Below are 17,705 nucleotides of genomic sequence, written 5' to 3'. Positions count from 1 at the left end.
TATAGAGAGCCAAGAGTTGTTGATACATGTGTTATATTAGCGTTGAACCAGCAATATACTAGTGAACTTACTGACACAACAGCCAGAGAACCAACAGTGCTTCTCAACTTGAACTCTTGTCTTCACTTGTAATTAGTATTCGATATCTTCCCACTGAAAGGTATTTATAGCTGTCGTACACAGTGACGTCCCGCTCGAGAACAAAAATAATTCCAGCGAAAAATGTTGTTGTTGTTATTACGAATTGATATTGTAGCAATAATGGTGATTTGATTCTCAATAAAGGACCGTTCTTGACCTTGGTGGAGAATACTATATTTCAATTTAGATTATCGGTATATCTGTTAGTAGAAGGACTTTTTCTGTTTGTTTCCAGTTGGTACTTAGTTATCTGATATTTCACAATTGTTCGTTATAGTACTGTTTTTTTGGATTGGTTATCTGGCTTTATTCTTCTAAGATACATCGATTTATTTGTTTGTTTACAACATTTTAACCAAACATCAAGGAGAACGGTTTAAGAACTAGATCCAGATAAGTAAATTAAAAATAAATTAAAAACGAAACGAAAACGAATAGATATATTCGCTAGAATTACTTATAAGATATAAATTGAATTCTGTGCTTTTTTGATTCTTTTGATATTTAGTTTAGACGTACTATCTCACAAATCATTCTTTCGTGTTTTTTGAACATATTACAATTTTAATTCTAATTTTAAAATGACTACTCAATCTGTTGGTATTGCTAATCTACCAAATCAACGTTATAAGATCGTTAGTGAAAGAGGGGGAACCTTCACAATCATGGTTTGTGGTGAAAGTGGCTTAGGTAAGACTACCTTCATCAACACTTTATTCCAAACCACTTTGAAACATGCCGATCCACATCAACGTCGTCATTTGCCACTAAAGAAAACTGTCGATATTGATTTAACTCGTGCTGTATTAGAAGAGAAAAATTTTAAGATGCGTGTTAATGTAATCGATACCCCTGGTTTTGGTGACAATGTTAACAATACTAAAGCTTGGCAAACTTTGGTCGATTTTATCGACGATCAACATGATTCATATATGCGTCAAGAACAACAACCTCATCGTGAAGTTAAATTCGATTTAAGGGTCCATGTAGTTTTATATTTTATTAAACCTACTGGTCATGGTTTAAAACCATTAGATATTGAAACTATGAAGAAAATTTCATCAAGAGCTAATTTAATACCTGTGATTGCTAAATCTGATACTTTGACCTTACAAGAATTACAAGTCTTCAAGAGTAGAATTAGACAAGTCATTGAAGCTCAAGAGATTCATATTTTTACACCTCCATTGGATTTTGAAAATAACAGTAATAATAAGGAAGCTGTGTCAACTGATAATGCTACTACTAATCAAGACGCTACCGCTGCTGAACACGCCAGACAATTGATAGAAGCAATGCCATTTGCAATCATTGGATCTACCACTAAATACGATAATGGTCAAGGTACTCAAGTCGTCGCAAGAAAATACCCCTGGGGCCTTGTCGAGGTTGAAAACGATAATCATTGTGATTTCCGTAAATTGAGAAGTATGCTATTAAGGACGTATTTATTAGACCTCATAACTAGTACACAGGATCTACATTACGAAACATATAGAAGATTGAGACTTGAAGGAACAAATGGTCCAGATGATGAGAATAACATGAATGGAAATGGTGATTCGTCAATGCCATTAAAGGCACCAGCAAGAAAATTGTCACATAATCCAAAATATAAAGAAGAAGAAAATGCTTTAAAGAAATACTTCACAGATCAAGTTAAAGCAGAAGAACAAAGATTTAGACAATGGGAACAAAATATTGTTAATGAAAGAATTAGATTAAATGGTGATTTAGAAGAAATCCAAACTAAAGTAAAGAAATTGGAAGAACAAGTTAGATCATTACAATTGAAGAAGCGTTAACCTATCATAAGAGTACATTGTGTTTATGTACTGTTCTCTCTTGCATGCACCTACGTATGTTTTTTTAAAACAATCTTCTTTATTCAGATTCTTTTTAACTTCAAGAAAACCAACTTATAATATAAATATGACAATCTAAAGACAAATTCAAAAATTTAATAATAATAAAATAAAATATATTATATGTATTTGTATGTAAATATATATGTATCAATTATTTTAATCTAAACTATATATCAGAAAATATGATTTTAGTGGCAAAAGAATTTATCATTAGTTTACTGAGTGAGTTCCAAAACTTGCGAACATTCTTTTTAAATAAAAATTGTTATACTTTTGAAAATAGTATTTATTTGTTATTTATTCATGAATGTTAAAACACATCTATACTTCTATATAAGAGTTATGAATTAAAAAAAATCTATTAGAATTATGATTTTTTCTTTCTTTCTGTGATATTTTATTGCGAGATAATATTTGACTTGATTAATCGTAAAGTTCGGTAAGGAATTTTTCAGCATCTAGAGCAGCCATACAACCAGAACCAGCAGAAGTGATGGCTTGTCTGTATTTAGAGTCTTGGACATCACCAGCGGCAAAAACACCTGGAACAGATGTCAAAGATGTACCTGGAACAGTCTTAATGTAACCAGTTTCATCCATATCGATTTGACCCTTAACAATCTCAGTAGCTGGCTTGTGGCCGATAGCATAGAATAAACCATTGATCGGTAGATCAAATTGTTTGTTTTCTTTGACATTGTTGGACAATAGGGAAGTTAGGAACTTACCATCACCTTTAGCTTCTAGTGGGACAGTATTATATAGAATTTCAATCTTATCGTTCTTTTCAACACGTCTTTGCATGATAGTTGAAGCTCTCAAATAGTCCTTTCTAACGACCAAGTAGACTTTTGAACCGTATTTAGTTAAAAATTGGGCTTCTTCGCAAGCAGAATCACCACCACCAATAACAGCCAATGGTTTGTTTCTGAAGATTGGAACTGCACCATCACAGACGGCACAAGCAGAGATACCTTGTTGCCAGTAAGTTTCTTCACCTGGTAAATGTAGTCTCTTAGCGGAAGCACCAGTAGAGATAATTAAAGCATCAGTAGTAATTGGTTCTTCATCTTCATTGAATTCGGTCCATAATTTAAATGGTTTAGAAGATAAATCGACTTTTGAAACAGTTTCAGTAATAATGTTGTTACCGAATTTAACAGATTGTTCTTTCATTCTATCCATTAATTCACCGCCCATTAACCCTTCTGGGAAACCAGGGAAGTTTTCAATTTCAGTGGTGGTAGTTAGTTGACCACCTGGAGCAATACCATTAGCCATCATACCTTCATACATAGTAGGAGGAATTTCTGCACGACCTAAGTAAATGGCAGCAGTGTGTGCAGCTGGACCAGAACCAATAATAGTGACTTTGTTGTGAACCATTGCTTTTGAAATAATTATATGATTGAATTTAATAGTGTTTAAAGTTATACTCTGTTTAAGTTTACCTTGTAGTTGTAATCTTGTGAATAATGTCTTAGTGAAAAGCATTAAATGGGAAAACAAAATGATTAAATAATCAAAGGAAAAAGAAAAATAAAATAAAAATAAAACGAGTTTCTTCTATTTATATCAAAATGTTGAAAGTTCGAGATGTTTAAATTTCGAATTGATAAATGCTTGTACCTTAAAAATAATGAAGAAAATCACAATTTTATCAACTGATCGCTTAGTCAGGGAAGACATGGTTTGAGCCTAAAGGTCCAGCGACGGTAACAAAAATAAAATCTAGTACGAAATTCCATCGAAAGAGCAAATATTACAAGCGAAAACGAGAAATCAAGTTCTCACCCAGCTCTTTCGATACATTACTAACTGTGGAATTCTGTGTTTTCTCGACTAGTACCATTACCATAACTACCCATATTTTCTCAATCTCTCTCTCTCTCGTTCCCTCTCTGATAATAAAAGCAACGACAAAAAAGAAACGCTATCTCCTACAAAGTAATCTTACTGAAAAAACATCTGGACTTTTACACGTTTTCTTATTCAGCAAAACTGGAAAATGATTGATTACTTACTTTTCTTCCAATTTCAATTACGTCTTCGGGTCTCTGGGGGAGAAAAAGTTAATGAAATTTTTCCCCGTTTGTCATCGCGTCGTCCACCTCTTTTGAGGTGGAGTGTAACTTTATGCATGTGCGCATCTATTACAATCATTATTAATAATTATTCCCATTGAATTAGCTGGGCGAGACTTCTGTTTCTCTGCTTATCGCGAGACACGAAGAAGAGGAGGGTAAAAATGGCTTCAACCAGATGTCGATGAGCAACTAACTATCAACTATGAGACATAAACCGTTATATTTTTTTTTTACAAAATGGCCAGTCAAGAGAAGATATGTTAAGCAACTAAACACTGATATAACTTGTTTAATCGTTAACCCCTATCACATGAATGAGGACTTCTTCTCTTTTTACTTCGGATTCTGCTTTCTTTCGTAGTTTTCTCTCTTAAAATTATTGAAATTTTAAATGCGATGAAAATCTGTAATTTATTCTGGAGATGGTTCTTCCAGAAAACGTAATATCTCAGACCGACATATTTGAACAACATCTTGGTTTAATACTATTCCATTCAAAAAAATTTCTAGACCTATTCTTCTCTCTATAAGCCATTTCTTATTGTAATTAGCCTTCTGATATTGCCATATTTCATACCAAGGAATCTTCGGCGGCAGTTTTGGTATTTTCGATAATAATAATATATTCTCGGAGGTCTCACCATTTGTCACAATCTTGTTAATAATTATATTACGAAACGTTACAAAATCAGAGTATCTCTTATATGTTTGAACCTTGGGATAAGCAACCTGTGGTTTATTCGTCCTTTCAATTAGCGTTTCACTCGGTTGTAAAATTATAGTAATCTTCCACATTGCAAATTTTGAAGTATTATCACCTTTAAGGATGGTACAATCTGTAACACTAACTTTGCTAAAATTGAAGTTATCATTGACAGAACTACATGCTCTATGTTTTCTTGTGGGGATTCCTGGGAGTGTAGGCATATGTGGTGTATCATTTTCTTCATTTTGCAATAGCGTTATAGGCTCAGGTGCCAATATTTTAATCCTATTTTGGGTAGACATATATTATATGTAAAATGTATTGCAATTGGAATCTGGTATTTATATTTAAATTGGTATGTAGGTTTTCTTATGACGCTATTTAATTAAGTTCTCATTTGTTTAAAATAGCTGTTACAATTATTTTTGTATATATACAATAAATATTTTGAGGGGAGGAACGGCTTATAGATAAAATAAGGAATGCGCCCGCTCGTCTGCCTACGCACAACTTACATTATGGATTTTTAACCTCAAAATGTATAATGATTACACATGTGAGGGAACAAAAGTAATACAGAAATGACCAATTGAGTTCCAACCATCCATCTCTATACAACTGTTTACCGTTTTGTGTTTTGATTTTTAAAATTATGAATCTTATATTTTATTATATTATGTAAGATCATATTAAATATGCAACTATATATATGTGAGTGTTCTTTATTGACTCTTTTTGGTATGTTTATGTTTTATTAACAATAAATTCTGCTTCAGAATCTTTTGTAATAATGCAACCACTTCCTTATAAACATCCCATTGACTTCGGTACAGTCCAATAATTCTTCCATAGGAATTGGAATAGAAAATCCTTGGTCATCCAATATTGCTAATTCATTTAGATCATTGAAACCAAAATGATAGTTTAATAAAACATTCAATGCGAACGCAAGTAAGATTTTGTAATTAACAACAACTTTCTTGCTACAATATGTCTCCCAATCTTTATCTTCGTAATCTTGTTTTTTTATTGGATAGTTCTTAAAACTTTGAGCATTTGCTACAACAATCGTATCCATTGTCCACATGAATAATTCATGGTCAATTCTTTCCAAAATGTTCCACCATGTAGTAGAATTCAAACAGGATGAATTGAATTCATATTTGAAGTCGTCTGTCTTTAATAAATAATTGGCAACAACTCCACGAGATTGAAGTATCTTGGAGTCATATTTGTTTTTACAAATATCACTGAAACAGGTCATTTGAAGTAAATTAACCATTTCCCATACCTCCCTAAGGGAACTGAACGAACCATCGATTAAGAAATGATGGAATAATAAAGCATCACCTGGAATGAGACCTTGAGAAGATACTGCTCTTAATTTCAACATTAACATTAAGTTTTTAGAAACTTCCTGCGTCTCCTGTCCACACCTTTTGTTTAATATATCATTTTTAATCAATTGTTCAATTTCAATTTCTTTACCCTTTGGGAAATCCATTGTGTTTAAAAGTTTAGATAGTTCATCAAACGATTCCATATAATGTTTAGATATGATTCTATCTTTACTTTGTAAGACTTCATCATATATTTGACCTCTGCTTTCCGTAGAAAAGGATGTCTCCCACACGATTTTCTTAAGGCTCGTCAATGAGGAATTACGAGTTATGTCACGATCCAATAACAATATCAATTTAGCTCTATTTGTTTCATCATTGATTTTACGTACGTCTCTATTTTTATTTTTATCTAATTGTTCAATGGATGCCATACTTATGCTTTTAGAAATCTCGTATTCGTGTAGTTTTTTCTCCTCGGGATTCTTTGGAGGTAGCCAACTTGGTCTTGAATTACTCACAGCCTCTAATTTATCTTCAGAGACTAACAGTAAGGATTCCATGCCTTGTTCGCTAGCGGCTTTCAAATCAAGAGGTAAAAAGTCAGCAGATTGAGTTCTTTGAGATAGTTTTGATTTTGACAACCTATTTTGTGATTGGATATAAACTGAGGATAAATTCTTAGTCGTCTCTTGGATATATTGTAAATCTGATATTCCATTGATACCGGGGATTGGCGACGTCGGCATATCATGGAAATCTAACATTGGCATACTAACAGCAGCCTTTCTTGAATTTGCAAATCTATGGTTGTGACCTAGTTGTTTGACATTATTTATAGGAGCTGACTTTGATGAATTGTGATGAAGGACTGCAGTGTTCCCTACTGGACCATTATTAATGTTGTTATTGTTGTTGACAGTGATTGTGGATGTCGAAGAGTTAGTATTTAAATCCACTACCTGTTTATTAGCTAATGATCTATGTTTCCCATTGTGATGCTTTCCCGAGGATGTATTCAGGAAGGAACTAGTAGAAAATGAGGCCATTGGGATGTTCCATATTAATGAATCATCAATATCACCTTCTTGTAATTCAAGGATACCATTTTGTTCATCGTAAAATTTTTCTTTCTCTTTTATCGTGTTTCTTATTGAAGTTTCATTTTGTTCTTTTCTTAATCTATAACGTTGAGAGGCTGTCAGTGGAGCCTTGTTAGCTAAAATAGCTGTAGTACTGTTTGAATGACCATACAGGGAAGGTTTATAGAATCCGTTGGTATTATTACCACTAGAATTATTACCGTTTGAAAGGTTTGTAGTAGTATGGTTTCTGTTATTAGGAATATGTTTAAAGTTTGGTGTGCTACCATTAGTAGTATTGAATTTATTATGATTGATGTTGTTGTTGTTGCCATTATTGCTACTATATAAGTAACGCTGACTACTTTGTGATGCAGGTGTATTAATACTTTCTAAAACAGTATGAGTATTTATAGGTGTTTGTTGATCAAAATGCTGTTGTTGTTGTTGTTGTTGTTGTTCAGTCCCCTCACTACTGTTCAATATTAGAGTAGAATTACCTTCGGATATTATACTCTCTTCCATTAAACTACTTGTATTATTATTATTAGTAGTACTTAATTTCAAATGATTAGAATTATTATCGATATCGCTATCATTTTCTATTGATGAATTTCTTGAATTTAAATCAGACGAAGGTGATGAGAATAATTCAGAGGCCTTTGTAGAGATAGAATCATTAGATATTGGTCTATCATTTTTCAGACTAAAATGTTTCTTTGGAGGCGGTATCATAACATCATCATAATGATGTTGTTCCTCATGTTCATGTTCTTTTTCATCTTTTTCAGGTATATTATTATTACCGTTATCATTTTGTTTCATTAAATTAGTATTTCTACTCTTTGATTTATTTGAAAAAGTATTAGGAGGTGATGATGATGGAGGTAAATTATTTGTATTATTATTATTTGCGCTATTACTATATTTTAGCAATAAATTGTCACTTGGTCTTCTCGCTATACCAAGACCTACCATCTTATTACTATTTGACGAAGAAGTATTTGATCCAATACTTTTTGTTCTAGTTTTGGTTACTAGATTAGAATCATTATAGTATGAACTATTATTATTATTGCTATTTCTATTAACTTTTAAATTAAAATTCTTCATTGGCATAGGATTATCTCCATGAACTGTAGCAGTATTGACAGGCATCATCAGGAATGTATATTAAAAAAAATTAAGCGAAGGTCTAGAAATTTCAAAAAATTTTGATTAAAAAAAAATAATAGTGGGTTATAGTAGCTTTATAGTACAATATATCGAATCAAACGAGATTGATCTGTCACTAAAAAAGATGGTCGATGTTTGTTTTGATACAATAATAAAAAAACCTAGTCAATATGATGATGATGGACTTTATCTTTTTATAAGGATCTTATTTATTTGGTCAGCTTGTTTTCTCAAAATAACAAAAAATTATAATCAATTTTCAATTTTTTGTTGTATATATATTATTATTTGGTAATTTGTCTTACCTGGATTGTTATATTTAGCTTGTTTTTGTTTGTTTTTTCTTTTTCAAAATTTCACACGCAGTTTGTTGCTCGATACCGAGGGCGCGACGGGGGTGGGAGAGATGAAGAAAATACGAAAATTCACTTTAAATTATTATTTTTCTCTTTCTTTCGGTTTTGTGATACTTTTCGCCTTTAATAGAGAGAGAAAATCGAAAGAAGCACGAAAGAGGAAGAAGAGGTGGCTCTTTTTGTATATGTGATGTAACAAAAAGGGATGAAATAATAAAATGTTATTGTTTTTTGATTTTGTATTAACCAAAAGAAATGATGTAGATTTTCCTTTTTGGGGGCGGGGTGAAATGAATTAGGAATGACAGACGGTTGTGTTCAGTGAATATTAATAATTCATAGTAGTGACGTTAATGCAACTTAAGCACATGTCAAAAAAAAACAAGAATATTTAGTTTAAGAATATATATATATATATATATATGAACATTTAATGCTTGTTTGTGAGGATAATTTAATTTACGAAAATCGTTAACGGATAGATCGCAATCGGAAACAAATCTGCAGAATAATCAAACAATTGAGCTTCGAATCGGATTTATTTCAAAAAGGGACATTCTTTGTATGTGTCTTCGAACAACAAACAAGCATTATTATACGTTTGTTGACAGACAAAAAGGGACCATAGCATCACAATAATTAAGCCCTCATATTCTTGCAATTTGTAAAGATATCTGGGGAAACTACTTGGTTCGACATTCGCAACTGTTCTCTCTCTACCTAGTCAGCAAATCAGAATACAGAGGGTATATATTCTGATTGGTATTATTTTAGTATATCTATCGCCTTTGTCATTATTATTAAAAAGAAGAATTAAGATCAAATGACGAAATAACGAGGAAATTGAGTTGGCTGGGTTTGTTTAGTTGTTTATCTGTTTCTCTCTCCGTTGGATACTGCGCTGCCTTCTTCGGATCAAAATATATACATCTATATATGTATTAATAAAAGACAACGCTTGAAGAACTCAAGCGCTTCTTTATGGTCTTCCCGATTCTATTCGGGTTAATTATTTTTTTTATTTTGGTAACTATTTTACATGGCGTGGCGGGCTTTTTCTTTATACTGCTTGTAGATTTCGAGATGTTTCATTGTGGTGGTGGTGGTGGTCGTTTCTTGACTTTTGGTGAGCGCGTTGCCGTCACCTGTGATATGTGAGGATGACGGAACACGGTTATAAGAAAGTATCCGCGGGACTGTTTGAAATTAATAGAAAACACGAGATGGAAGGTTGAATTAAATTAATTTACTGCTGTCTTTCTAAGCGGTTGTTACTTTTAGGTTAACGCGTAAAAATTCAAGAGTTTATATTAGTAGATGAAATATCTTGGCCCTGTAGACGACGTAGAAGACTACATATTTATTGAATAAATATGTAATTCCGGATTCATCTATAAGGTTTTGTAGTCGACTCCTAAATGAGACATTCTTTATGCAACTACTTTGTTGGTTTTGTTTGTTCTTGTCAATTACAGTTTGGGCTAGCCACTTGAGTGTAACATCATTGTATATTGTTTATAAGTTACTTCGGTATGAACATTAACAGTGGTACCGTTGTTCTAAGCATGTACTCAGAAAGAAACTTATTATTATGTAAATATAAATATAGATATAGATATATATCTATTTTTAACTATGCACTTTGTATGATTCTCGTGTTTAATGAGACGTTGTGATGATACTATTTTCCTGTAGTGCTAAAGGAGAAGGTGGGCCAGTTATTGCTGCAGCTGCTAAACCAACCGATGTAGTTGACGTTCCATTTGTTGACGGACTTGCGTTTACCCCTAGATTTGTAATGGTTGTCTCGTTACTATCTGTGTTGTTACTGGTGTTTCTATTTGTAGTAGTATTATTACTTGGAGGTTGTGTAGATAAAATATCATTAGGATTTTGTAACATCTTTTTTAATGTATTCTCGAGTACAGGAAGACCATTTTCAAACATTCCAAGTAAATTTTCCAATTCTTGTAATAATTGTGGCCTTTTATCTATACGTCTTCTATCATAACCACCAATTTGCCCACTAGTATCTACAGTAAATGAAGTATCATGAAACATGCTCATATCCAAGGTCTTAGGAGGTTCCTTCATTAAATTGGAATTGGAACTAGGATTGTCTGTATTCGTTATTGTAGTTGTCGCTATGGATGCAGTGGATGCATTGGTGGTAGTTCCTACATCAGATATGATATTATCTTCAGTAGGTATATCGGCAATATTTGATCCTATTACTTCAATCTTACTGTTTTTATTCTGATCGTTTGTGTTATTGTTATTCTCATTGTTATTCTCCAGAGATTGTTCTGTCCTGGAATGAGAACCTTCCGTACTATTTTCACTGTTTGTCATATGTAAGTCTTGAATACTATTATCAGATATTTGTTGACTTCCAGTAATATTATTACTGCTATTGTTAGCATTTGAATCATTAGATGATAAAGAATTCTTTCGATTAGATACACTTAAACTTCTCTTGATCTTACTTCCAAAATCTAGATGTTTCTCACTGATAGGTGTCATTGACACAGGAATATTAGCTGTAGTCTTGGTATTAAACCCAAATTGATTGATGTTTTCACTTGGTGCAGACACTGGACCATTGGAAATCACATTAGATGTAGAAGATTTAGTATTGGTTCCTCCATTATTAGCAGTTGAATGATTGTCTAATAGTTTATTACGTGTCATTGTAGTTGGTAGTGGCATTTGTAATTTCAAATTGAAATTATTTCTCTTCAAAGTTGTTGTAGTACCGTTTCTTGTGTTAACCGCAGGTTCATTGGTTGTCAATGGTGTTTCATTTTCTTCATTAGTATCGTTTAATACCGCTGTACTGGTGGTTGATGTGATGTTACTATTGATAGTAGCACTCGTCGTTGTAGATGTACTTGGGAGGGTACCAGCACCGTTTGACATATTAGTATCTAAGGGATGTAACATGGTATTCTTTGAATCAACCTTCGTACCAAGTGGTTTCATCATTGGAGGATTCCCTAGATTACTAGTACTATGGCCAAGTATACCATGCGAGCTTGTAGAAGGTGACACCGTAGGTTTACGATTAGGGGATATTGACCCTGAATGTAATAATTTGGATGGTGATGGGGTACTATGAACATTCTTGAATATGGAAGAACTTGGTGCACTGGTCATCGTGTGTTCCCTCGATTCATTTATGGTTCCATTGTTACTAGTTGTTTTTGAATAAGTTGCAGAATGACTGGACTTCTTTATTTCATCTTCAATGGTGGTGGGAGGAGGCGGTGCCAAATTGGGATACGAAGGAGAAGCAATTCCATTTGTCTCATCGCTACGGCTTGGATTGTTATTGCCACTCACAGTTAATCGTCTAGATAGACCCGGTGGTTGTTTATATGACATTGGTGATGTGGATAGAGTAGAAGATCTAGGTTTCGTATGTAATGAGGAGGTATCCACAAATGCACTTGTTGGGTGAGTAGTACTTGTAGGTAATTCTTCGGGTATTTCAATCTCAATAGAGGTTGGTATCGATGTTATTGCACTGGTTGGACCCTTTGACATACTGTTGAATTTTGTTTGTAAAACAGGTAAAGATGTAGTGCTTTGACTGAAAAAAGATCCATTATTTAAGATGTTGACAGGACGAGCATTATTATCTGAAATAGGTGTCATTGACTGTTCGAGGAGTGATCCCATGTGTGTAGTTGACATGTTTTGCGGCAAACGCCCCAAATCATTCCCAGCATCTTCATCGGCCTCATTAATGGTATCATTCTCTTCAAATAATTCCAATAATTGTTTGGGGGCATTTGTATCGACATTCATGTTGGAATGAGTACCTGTCCCTGTATTACTGTTTATATGTGAGCCAGTACCATGGAATGCAGTACTATTCATGTTGGAGGTACCATTCTGATGTGAAGGCATTGCACTTAATGTAGAGTTATGATATACAGTACCAGGTGCAGCTTTCCCTATGGTTGTCCCATGGTAATACGTCTTGTTCACATTATTGTTGGTCTGGTAATATATGTATTGATCTTCATCTGGGTATGCATAATTCAAATTGTCATGTTGCTCATTCATCCAATAGTTGGTATCATTCGTAATATTGTCTATGTTAATGTTATTCTCAACAATGTAATCTGCAGAACTTAAAGAATCAAAATCCCATTTTACATCTATATCTTCTTCGGAGTTATCATCATTTACACCATTCGTTATTGATTTACGATCACTTTCTATACGGTTATCGATTTTGTTATAATTACCATCTACAATCGGATTCATACTATCGCGTTTAGTTTTGTCTCTAAACAATAAGTACCTCGTTATAAGTTCCTTTAGAATAGATGTAGGGGTTGTTTTATGTGTCCGTATAAATTTACTCTTAAGTAAATCATCAGCGGTCGGACGTTCGTTGGCATCTTCATCCAAACATAAGGCTATAAATTCCTTTAGCGAGACACTATAACTCTTACCTTCTAATCTGGGTGGTTTCGATTTTGTGATTAGTTGCATTACTCTTAGGGCCTCTACTTCGCAATAAGGTGGATTACCTGTAGCAACTTCATATGCAGTAATCCCCAAGGACCAAATATCTGCTTTTGTATCATAGTAAACACCTTCCATTATTACTTCTGGGGCCATCCAATACGGTGTACCTGCCATCGTTTGTCTTCTATTACTCGCTTGATTCAATTGCGCTGCCACACCAAAATCACATAATTTCACCGAACCATCATTTGATATTAAGACATTGGCAGCTTTTATATCCCTATGAATGATATTATCTTTATGAATGAAACTTAATGCAATCAGGAGTTCTCTCATTATTACTCCCAAATATTTCTCCTCTATCTTACCTGGTCTCAAAAGAGAACGGAGTGATCCACCTGCACAATATTCCATAATAATCCATAGGCTTGTGTTTTGTAAATAAGATCCGTAATACCGCGTAATATTTGGCATTTGTTTTAATGATGCAAGGAATTGAATTTCTCTTTGAACGTCTTCCACTTCGTCCGAATCGGAATCTAAGTTCAACACTTTAATCGCATAAATCTGTTTTGTCTTGATATTATAACCTTTATAAACTATACCAAATTTCCCTCTACCTATTACTTCAGTTCTTCTAAATATCGTGTCAACATCTTTATCAGATTTTATTGCTTTCGTCTTTGACACTGCATTACCTGAAGTCGATGGTGATCTCAGTGTAGCTGACTTCACATTATGCATAGAATTTGTGTTTATTGTTGATTTCTTCATTGGTAAGGTATGTTAGTTGGTTTATGATGTATGTATATATATGAAGAGGTGTTAATTCTGATAAAATGTATAACAGATCAGAAAAGTATTAGAAAAGAAAAAGAAATCAAGGTTTATATTTTGATTGCAATTCCACACAATATTATTATAGTTAAACGAGAAATTATTTTCTTGTGGTATATATATATATTAAATCAGGATCTTATATGTTGTTTATCTATCCTATTATTTGAGAAAATTTCCTTTCTTCTGGTGTGTGATTTTTTCCCACTATTTTACCAAAAATACAGATGGTTTTCTTGTTAAAAATAAATAAATAAAGTATTATCGCAACAAAATTTGTCTAACAAAGTAAATCACTAATGTTGTTTGTGGTCCTAGTCGATAAAGGAATAATTTAAATATAATTTGAATGCCTCTTTAACGCTTCAGATATGTTGTTTTGATATCAAAATTCCGATTTCTTTAATACTATTTCAGCTCACTATTTGGGTTTTCTTTTTTGAAATAGTATATTACATTTGTTTTCTCTGTACTCCATTCATTGAAAGTAGAAGGCGCTTGCTCGGGGCGGCTTTCCATTATTTGAAACTGAAAGAGAGCCATCGAACCTGTCAAGAATCGTGGAACGTGATGTTTCTGAGGGGTAGAGTGGGTATACTAATCAGTACAAAGTTAGTATTAACTGACATCATTTACTATTAGTTTCGTGAGGGGCATCATTCAGTTTAATTAAAAATATAAATAGCATAGACTGAGAAGCAAGCTATATCTTTAAGATTTTATTTTTCTTTATATAACTTACAAAGATAATAGGACACGATGCAGTATAGCTCATGGAAATCGATATCTATATCCAAAACTTCAACAGGATATACTATGCTTATGTAATATAAAAGGGCTATTTCAAACCCATTTATCTTTGTTTCATAGTCCGTTGTACTGTATAATAATGCTGTTGAAACGTCCTCCTTCACTAGAAACGTAATGAGAGAAAAGAAGGGAAAGAAAAAAATATATAATGAAGCCCCCGTTGAGATAAAACACCAATAACTAGAAGATCAGAAGAATGCACGTAATAATAGAGATAAAACACAGACTCAGAAGCAGTATTGTTGTTGTTGTTGTTGTTGTTGTTTTGGAACGATAGAATACCCTCATCGTTGAAGAATAAGTTCAGACCTAAATGTTATTCGTTGGCCTTCTATCATTTTTATTAGTTTTACTTCCAATCACAGCCGGGGCAAATGATAATTTAGTAGTCCAGAAAAGTGTTCCTGTCCTTCTATTTTCTCATAAAGTGTCTCCTGGATTGTTAAAATATCAAAAAAACTATGATCCTAAGACTACGGTACCAATAGAATCCTTTGAGATCATCTCCCATGAATTAATTGACCACTGTAATTCTGATACGTACATTTATGTGAACATTCCAGGTCTACGAAAATTAGATCTAATAGAATATGAAGATGAATTGAAATTTCTTCAAAGATATTTAAATCAAAGTTCGACAAAATTAAAATTCGAACAAGTGAAAAATTTGCCAGAAGATTATTATTCAGACCTTACTACATATACTAAGGACACTTGCAAATTTGAAGGATATATTAGCCTACATGGAAATAACAGTGATGACTTCACAACTTATTTAGATTCAGGGAAACGTATAATAGAAATTAATTATTCACCTCTTCCAGATGATGATGTGGCACGTCTACAAAGTATTATCGATTTTGATTTATACTTCCGGGAAATTCTGGCACAACTACCATCGCCTGATCAAACCATTATATTGACGTCTTTACATCCAAGTCTAGTACCAGAGAGAGACTATAAGTCAATGCCAATATTCCCTAAACTGTTCGAGGATTTAAATGAGGTTGAAAAAAATAATATGATTTTAGATGTGGCTCCCCTAACTAACAAATTTTCTCCCAAATTTAGTGGGATGGAAGACGTACCACCAAATGTATTTGATATACAGTTCTATAATGAGAACAAAATATTTATACTGACCATTATAATAGTCTTTGTTACGTTTGAAATATTGAGTGTTTCAAAACTATTTGGTAAATCAAAACATAGTTCACAAAAGCCCAATCCAAAGAAAGACCTAAAGATAGAAGAAAAACGAGAAATATATTCATTAGAGACTGAGAAAGAAGGCAGAACCGTTCTAACAAAGGTTAATAAAGGTAAGACTATATCAAAGGACGACTGAACACAAGTCATTATTTTATAGATTGCACAGATCCTTTATCGCAGTTAATTGCATATATATATAATTTAAACCGATGTAAAATGAGAGTCTGATATTTCGAGAGTAACGATTGATACTGAAGAGTAAAATAACATAGCATGGATTGGCATTTGGTGTTGGAAGATGTTAATTCCATAATAATATGGTATGTAATATATATATTTTGGGAAAGTGAATGAACCTGCGTAAAATTATTTTCTAATATTTGTTTACGTTTTGTTCCAAATAATCACTTTCCCATATAGACACCAAAACAAGAATAGTAAATCGTTGTTAAGATTTTTTTATTATGCTTCTTATTTTATTAATAAATATCTAATATTTTTTTTGAATCAATATCAACTCAAATACAGACATATATATTCTCTCATTATAATTATCACTTTCTGAATGTAAATTCCGATTTGCGGTCAACTATTATTACATAGCTATTAGTACCTGACATTTATGCTCCCTACATTTTGCATTGTTAATTATTACGATCCTTTTACGCAGTATTAATTTAACACTAATCTGTTGATAAGAATAAGAGTAGGATATTTACAATACCAAATATTATTTATGAAGTGGAATTTACATACAGCATCGTTTACAGCATTTCCTTCTGGCGCTAATATTTACTATATCCGAGCGAAAAAGAATTTAGCAAGATATCTTGAGATGACCTTCCACTTTACAGAACAAATGACAAAAGAATAACAAAAAACCATAATTACTTTCAAATGAATCTCAGTGGTACATTAAATGCATTCAGGATACTATACAATCCATATATTTGCAGACCAAACCTAGTAATTGATACTTTCAATCACTTACCGGTACCTATCAATGAACATATCAAAGCAGTTGTTCTAGACAAGGATAACTGTTTTGCCTTTCCTAAAGAAAATAAAGTATGGCATGAATATGAAAATAAATGGGAGTTATTGAGAAATACATATCAAGGAAGGGCGCTACTCATTGTAAGCAATAGCGCTGGGTCAAATGATGATATAGATAACGTACAGGCCAAATTTATAGAAGACACTATAGGTGTACATGTATTACGACATTCAACGAAAAAACCAGGTTGTCATGATGAGATTGTTGATTATTTTCGTTGCCATAATATTATTAAGGACCCAAGTGAAATAGCCGTTGTTGGAGACAGACTATTCACAGATATAATGATGGCAAACCTGATGAACTCATACGGAGTGTGGGTTAAGGATGGTGTAGTGAAATCTAATAATATTCTCAGTAGGTTAGAAAAACTCATATTTGGCCCAAAATAATGAACTGGGTACTAGTTGTACGAATTCTTCTTGTAGATAATATTTTTTAATTCATTATTTCAATAATAAATAATAAAGTGAGCTTATTATAACTCAAGAACAGTTCTGGAAATATGTATTCGAGGTATAGGTATTAAGTTTGCTCAAAAGGGAAAAAAA

General features: G+C 32.8%; 7 protein-coding genes across 7 annotated transcripts; 3 read left to right on the top strand and 4 right to left on the bottom strand.

Moving 5' to 3' along the window:
* Positions 1–722: 722 nt before the first annotated feature.
* Positions 723–1,946, top strand: CDC12 (septin CDC12; the record flags this gene model as incomplete). Its single annotated transcript, XM_041548129.1, has 1 exon — positions 723–1,946. One exon carries the CDS (start codon positions 723–725, stop codon positions 1,944–1,946), a length of 1,224 nt encoding a protein of 407 aa, XP_041404063.1.
* A 486-nt stretch (positions 1,947–2,432) lies between these two features.
* On the bottom strand, positions 2,433–3,503 carry TRR2 (thioredoxin-disulfide reductase TRR2; the record flags this gene model as incomplete). Its single annotated transcript, XM_041548128.1, has 1 exon — positions 2,433–3,503. The coding sequence occupies one exon, from the start codon at positions 3,501–3,503 to the stop codon at positions 2,433–2,435; it is 1,071 nt and encodes a 356-aa protein (XP_041404062.1).
* A 1,004-nt stretch (positions 3,504–4,507) lies between these two features.
* Positions 4,508–5,104, bottom strand: YPT35 (Ypt35p; the record flags this gene model as incomplete). The annotated part of the gene is made up of 1 exon (XM_041548127.1): positions 4,508–5,104. One exon carries the CDS (start codon positions 5,102–5,104, stop codon positions 4,508–4,510), a length of 597 nt encoding a protein of 198 aa, XP_041404061.1.
* Positions 5,105–5,574: 470 nt separating this feature from the next.
* Positions 5,575–8,382, bottom strand: SBE22 (Sbe22p; the record flags this gene model as incomplete). The annotated part of the gene is made up of 1 exon (XM_041548126.1): positions 5,575–8,382. One exon carries the CDS (start codon positions 8,380–8,382, stop codon positions 5,575–5,577), a length of 2,808 nt encoding a protein of 935 aa, XP_041404060.1.
* Positions 8,383–10,415: 2,033 nt separating this feature from the next.
* Positions 10,416–14,012, bottom strand: KIC1 (putative serine/threonine protein kinase KIC1; the record flags this gene model as incomplete). Its single annotated transcript, XM_041548125.1, has 1 exon — positions 10,416–14,012. One exon carries the CDS (start codon positions 14,010–14,012, stop codon positions 10,416–10,418), a length of 3,597 nt encoding a protein of 1,198 aa, XP_041404059.1.
* A 1,186-nt stretch (positions 14,013–15,198) lies between these two features.
* On the top strand, positions 15,199–16,233 carry BIG1 (Big1p; the record flags this gene model as incomplete). Its single annotated transcript, XM_041548124.1, has 1 exon — positions 15,199–16,233. The coding sequence occupies one exon, from the start codon at positions 15,199–15,201 to the stop codon at positions 16,231–16,233; it is 1,035 nt and encodes a 344-aa protein (XP_041404058.1).
* Positions 16,234–16,994: 761 nt separating this feature from the next.
* Positions 16,995–17,546, top strand: GEP4 (phosphatidylglycerophosphatase; the record flags this gene model as incomplete). The annotated part of the gene is made up of 1 exon (XM_041548123.1): positions 16,995–17,546. One exon carries the CDS (start codon positions 16,995–16,997, stop codon positions 17,544–17,546), a length of 552 nt encoding a protein of 183 aa, XP_041404057.1.
* Positions 17,547–17,705: the final 159 nt, after the last annotated feature.

The sequence above is a fragment of the Maudiozyma barnettii genome, assembly GCF_903064755.1.
Source record: "Maudiozyma barnettii strain CLIB 1767 genome assembly, contig: KABA2_01, whole genome shotgun sequence".
Lineage (NCBI taxonomy): Eukaryota > Fungi > Ascomycota > Saccharomycetes > Saccharomycetales > Saccharomycetaceae > Maudiozyma > Maudiozyma barnettii.
Note: the sequence above shows the minus strand (reverse complement) of the source record. Positions and strands in the feature narration are given on the sequence as shown.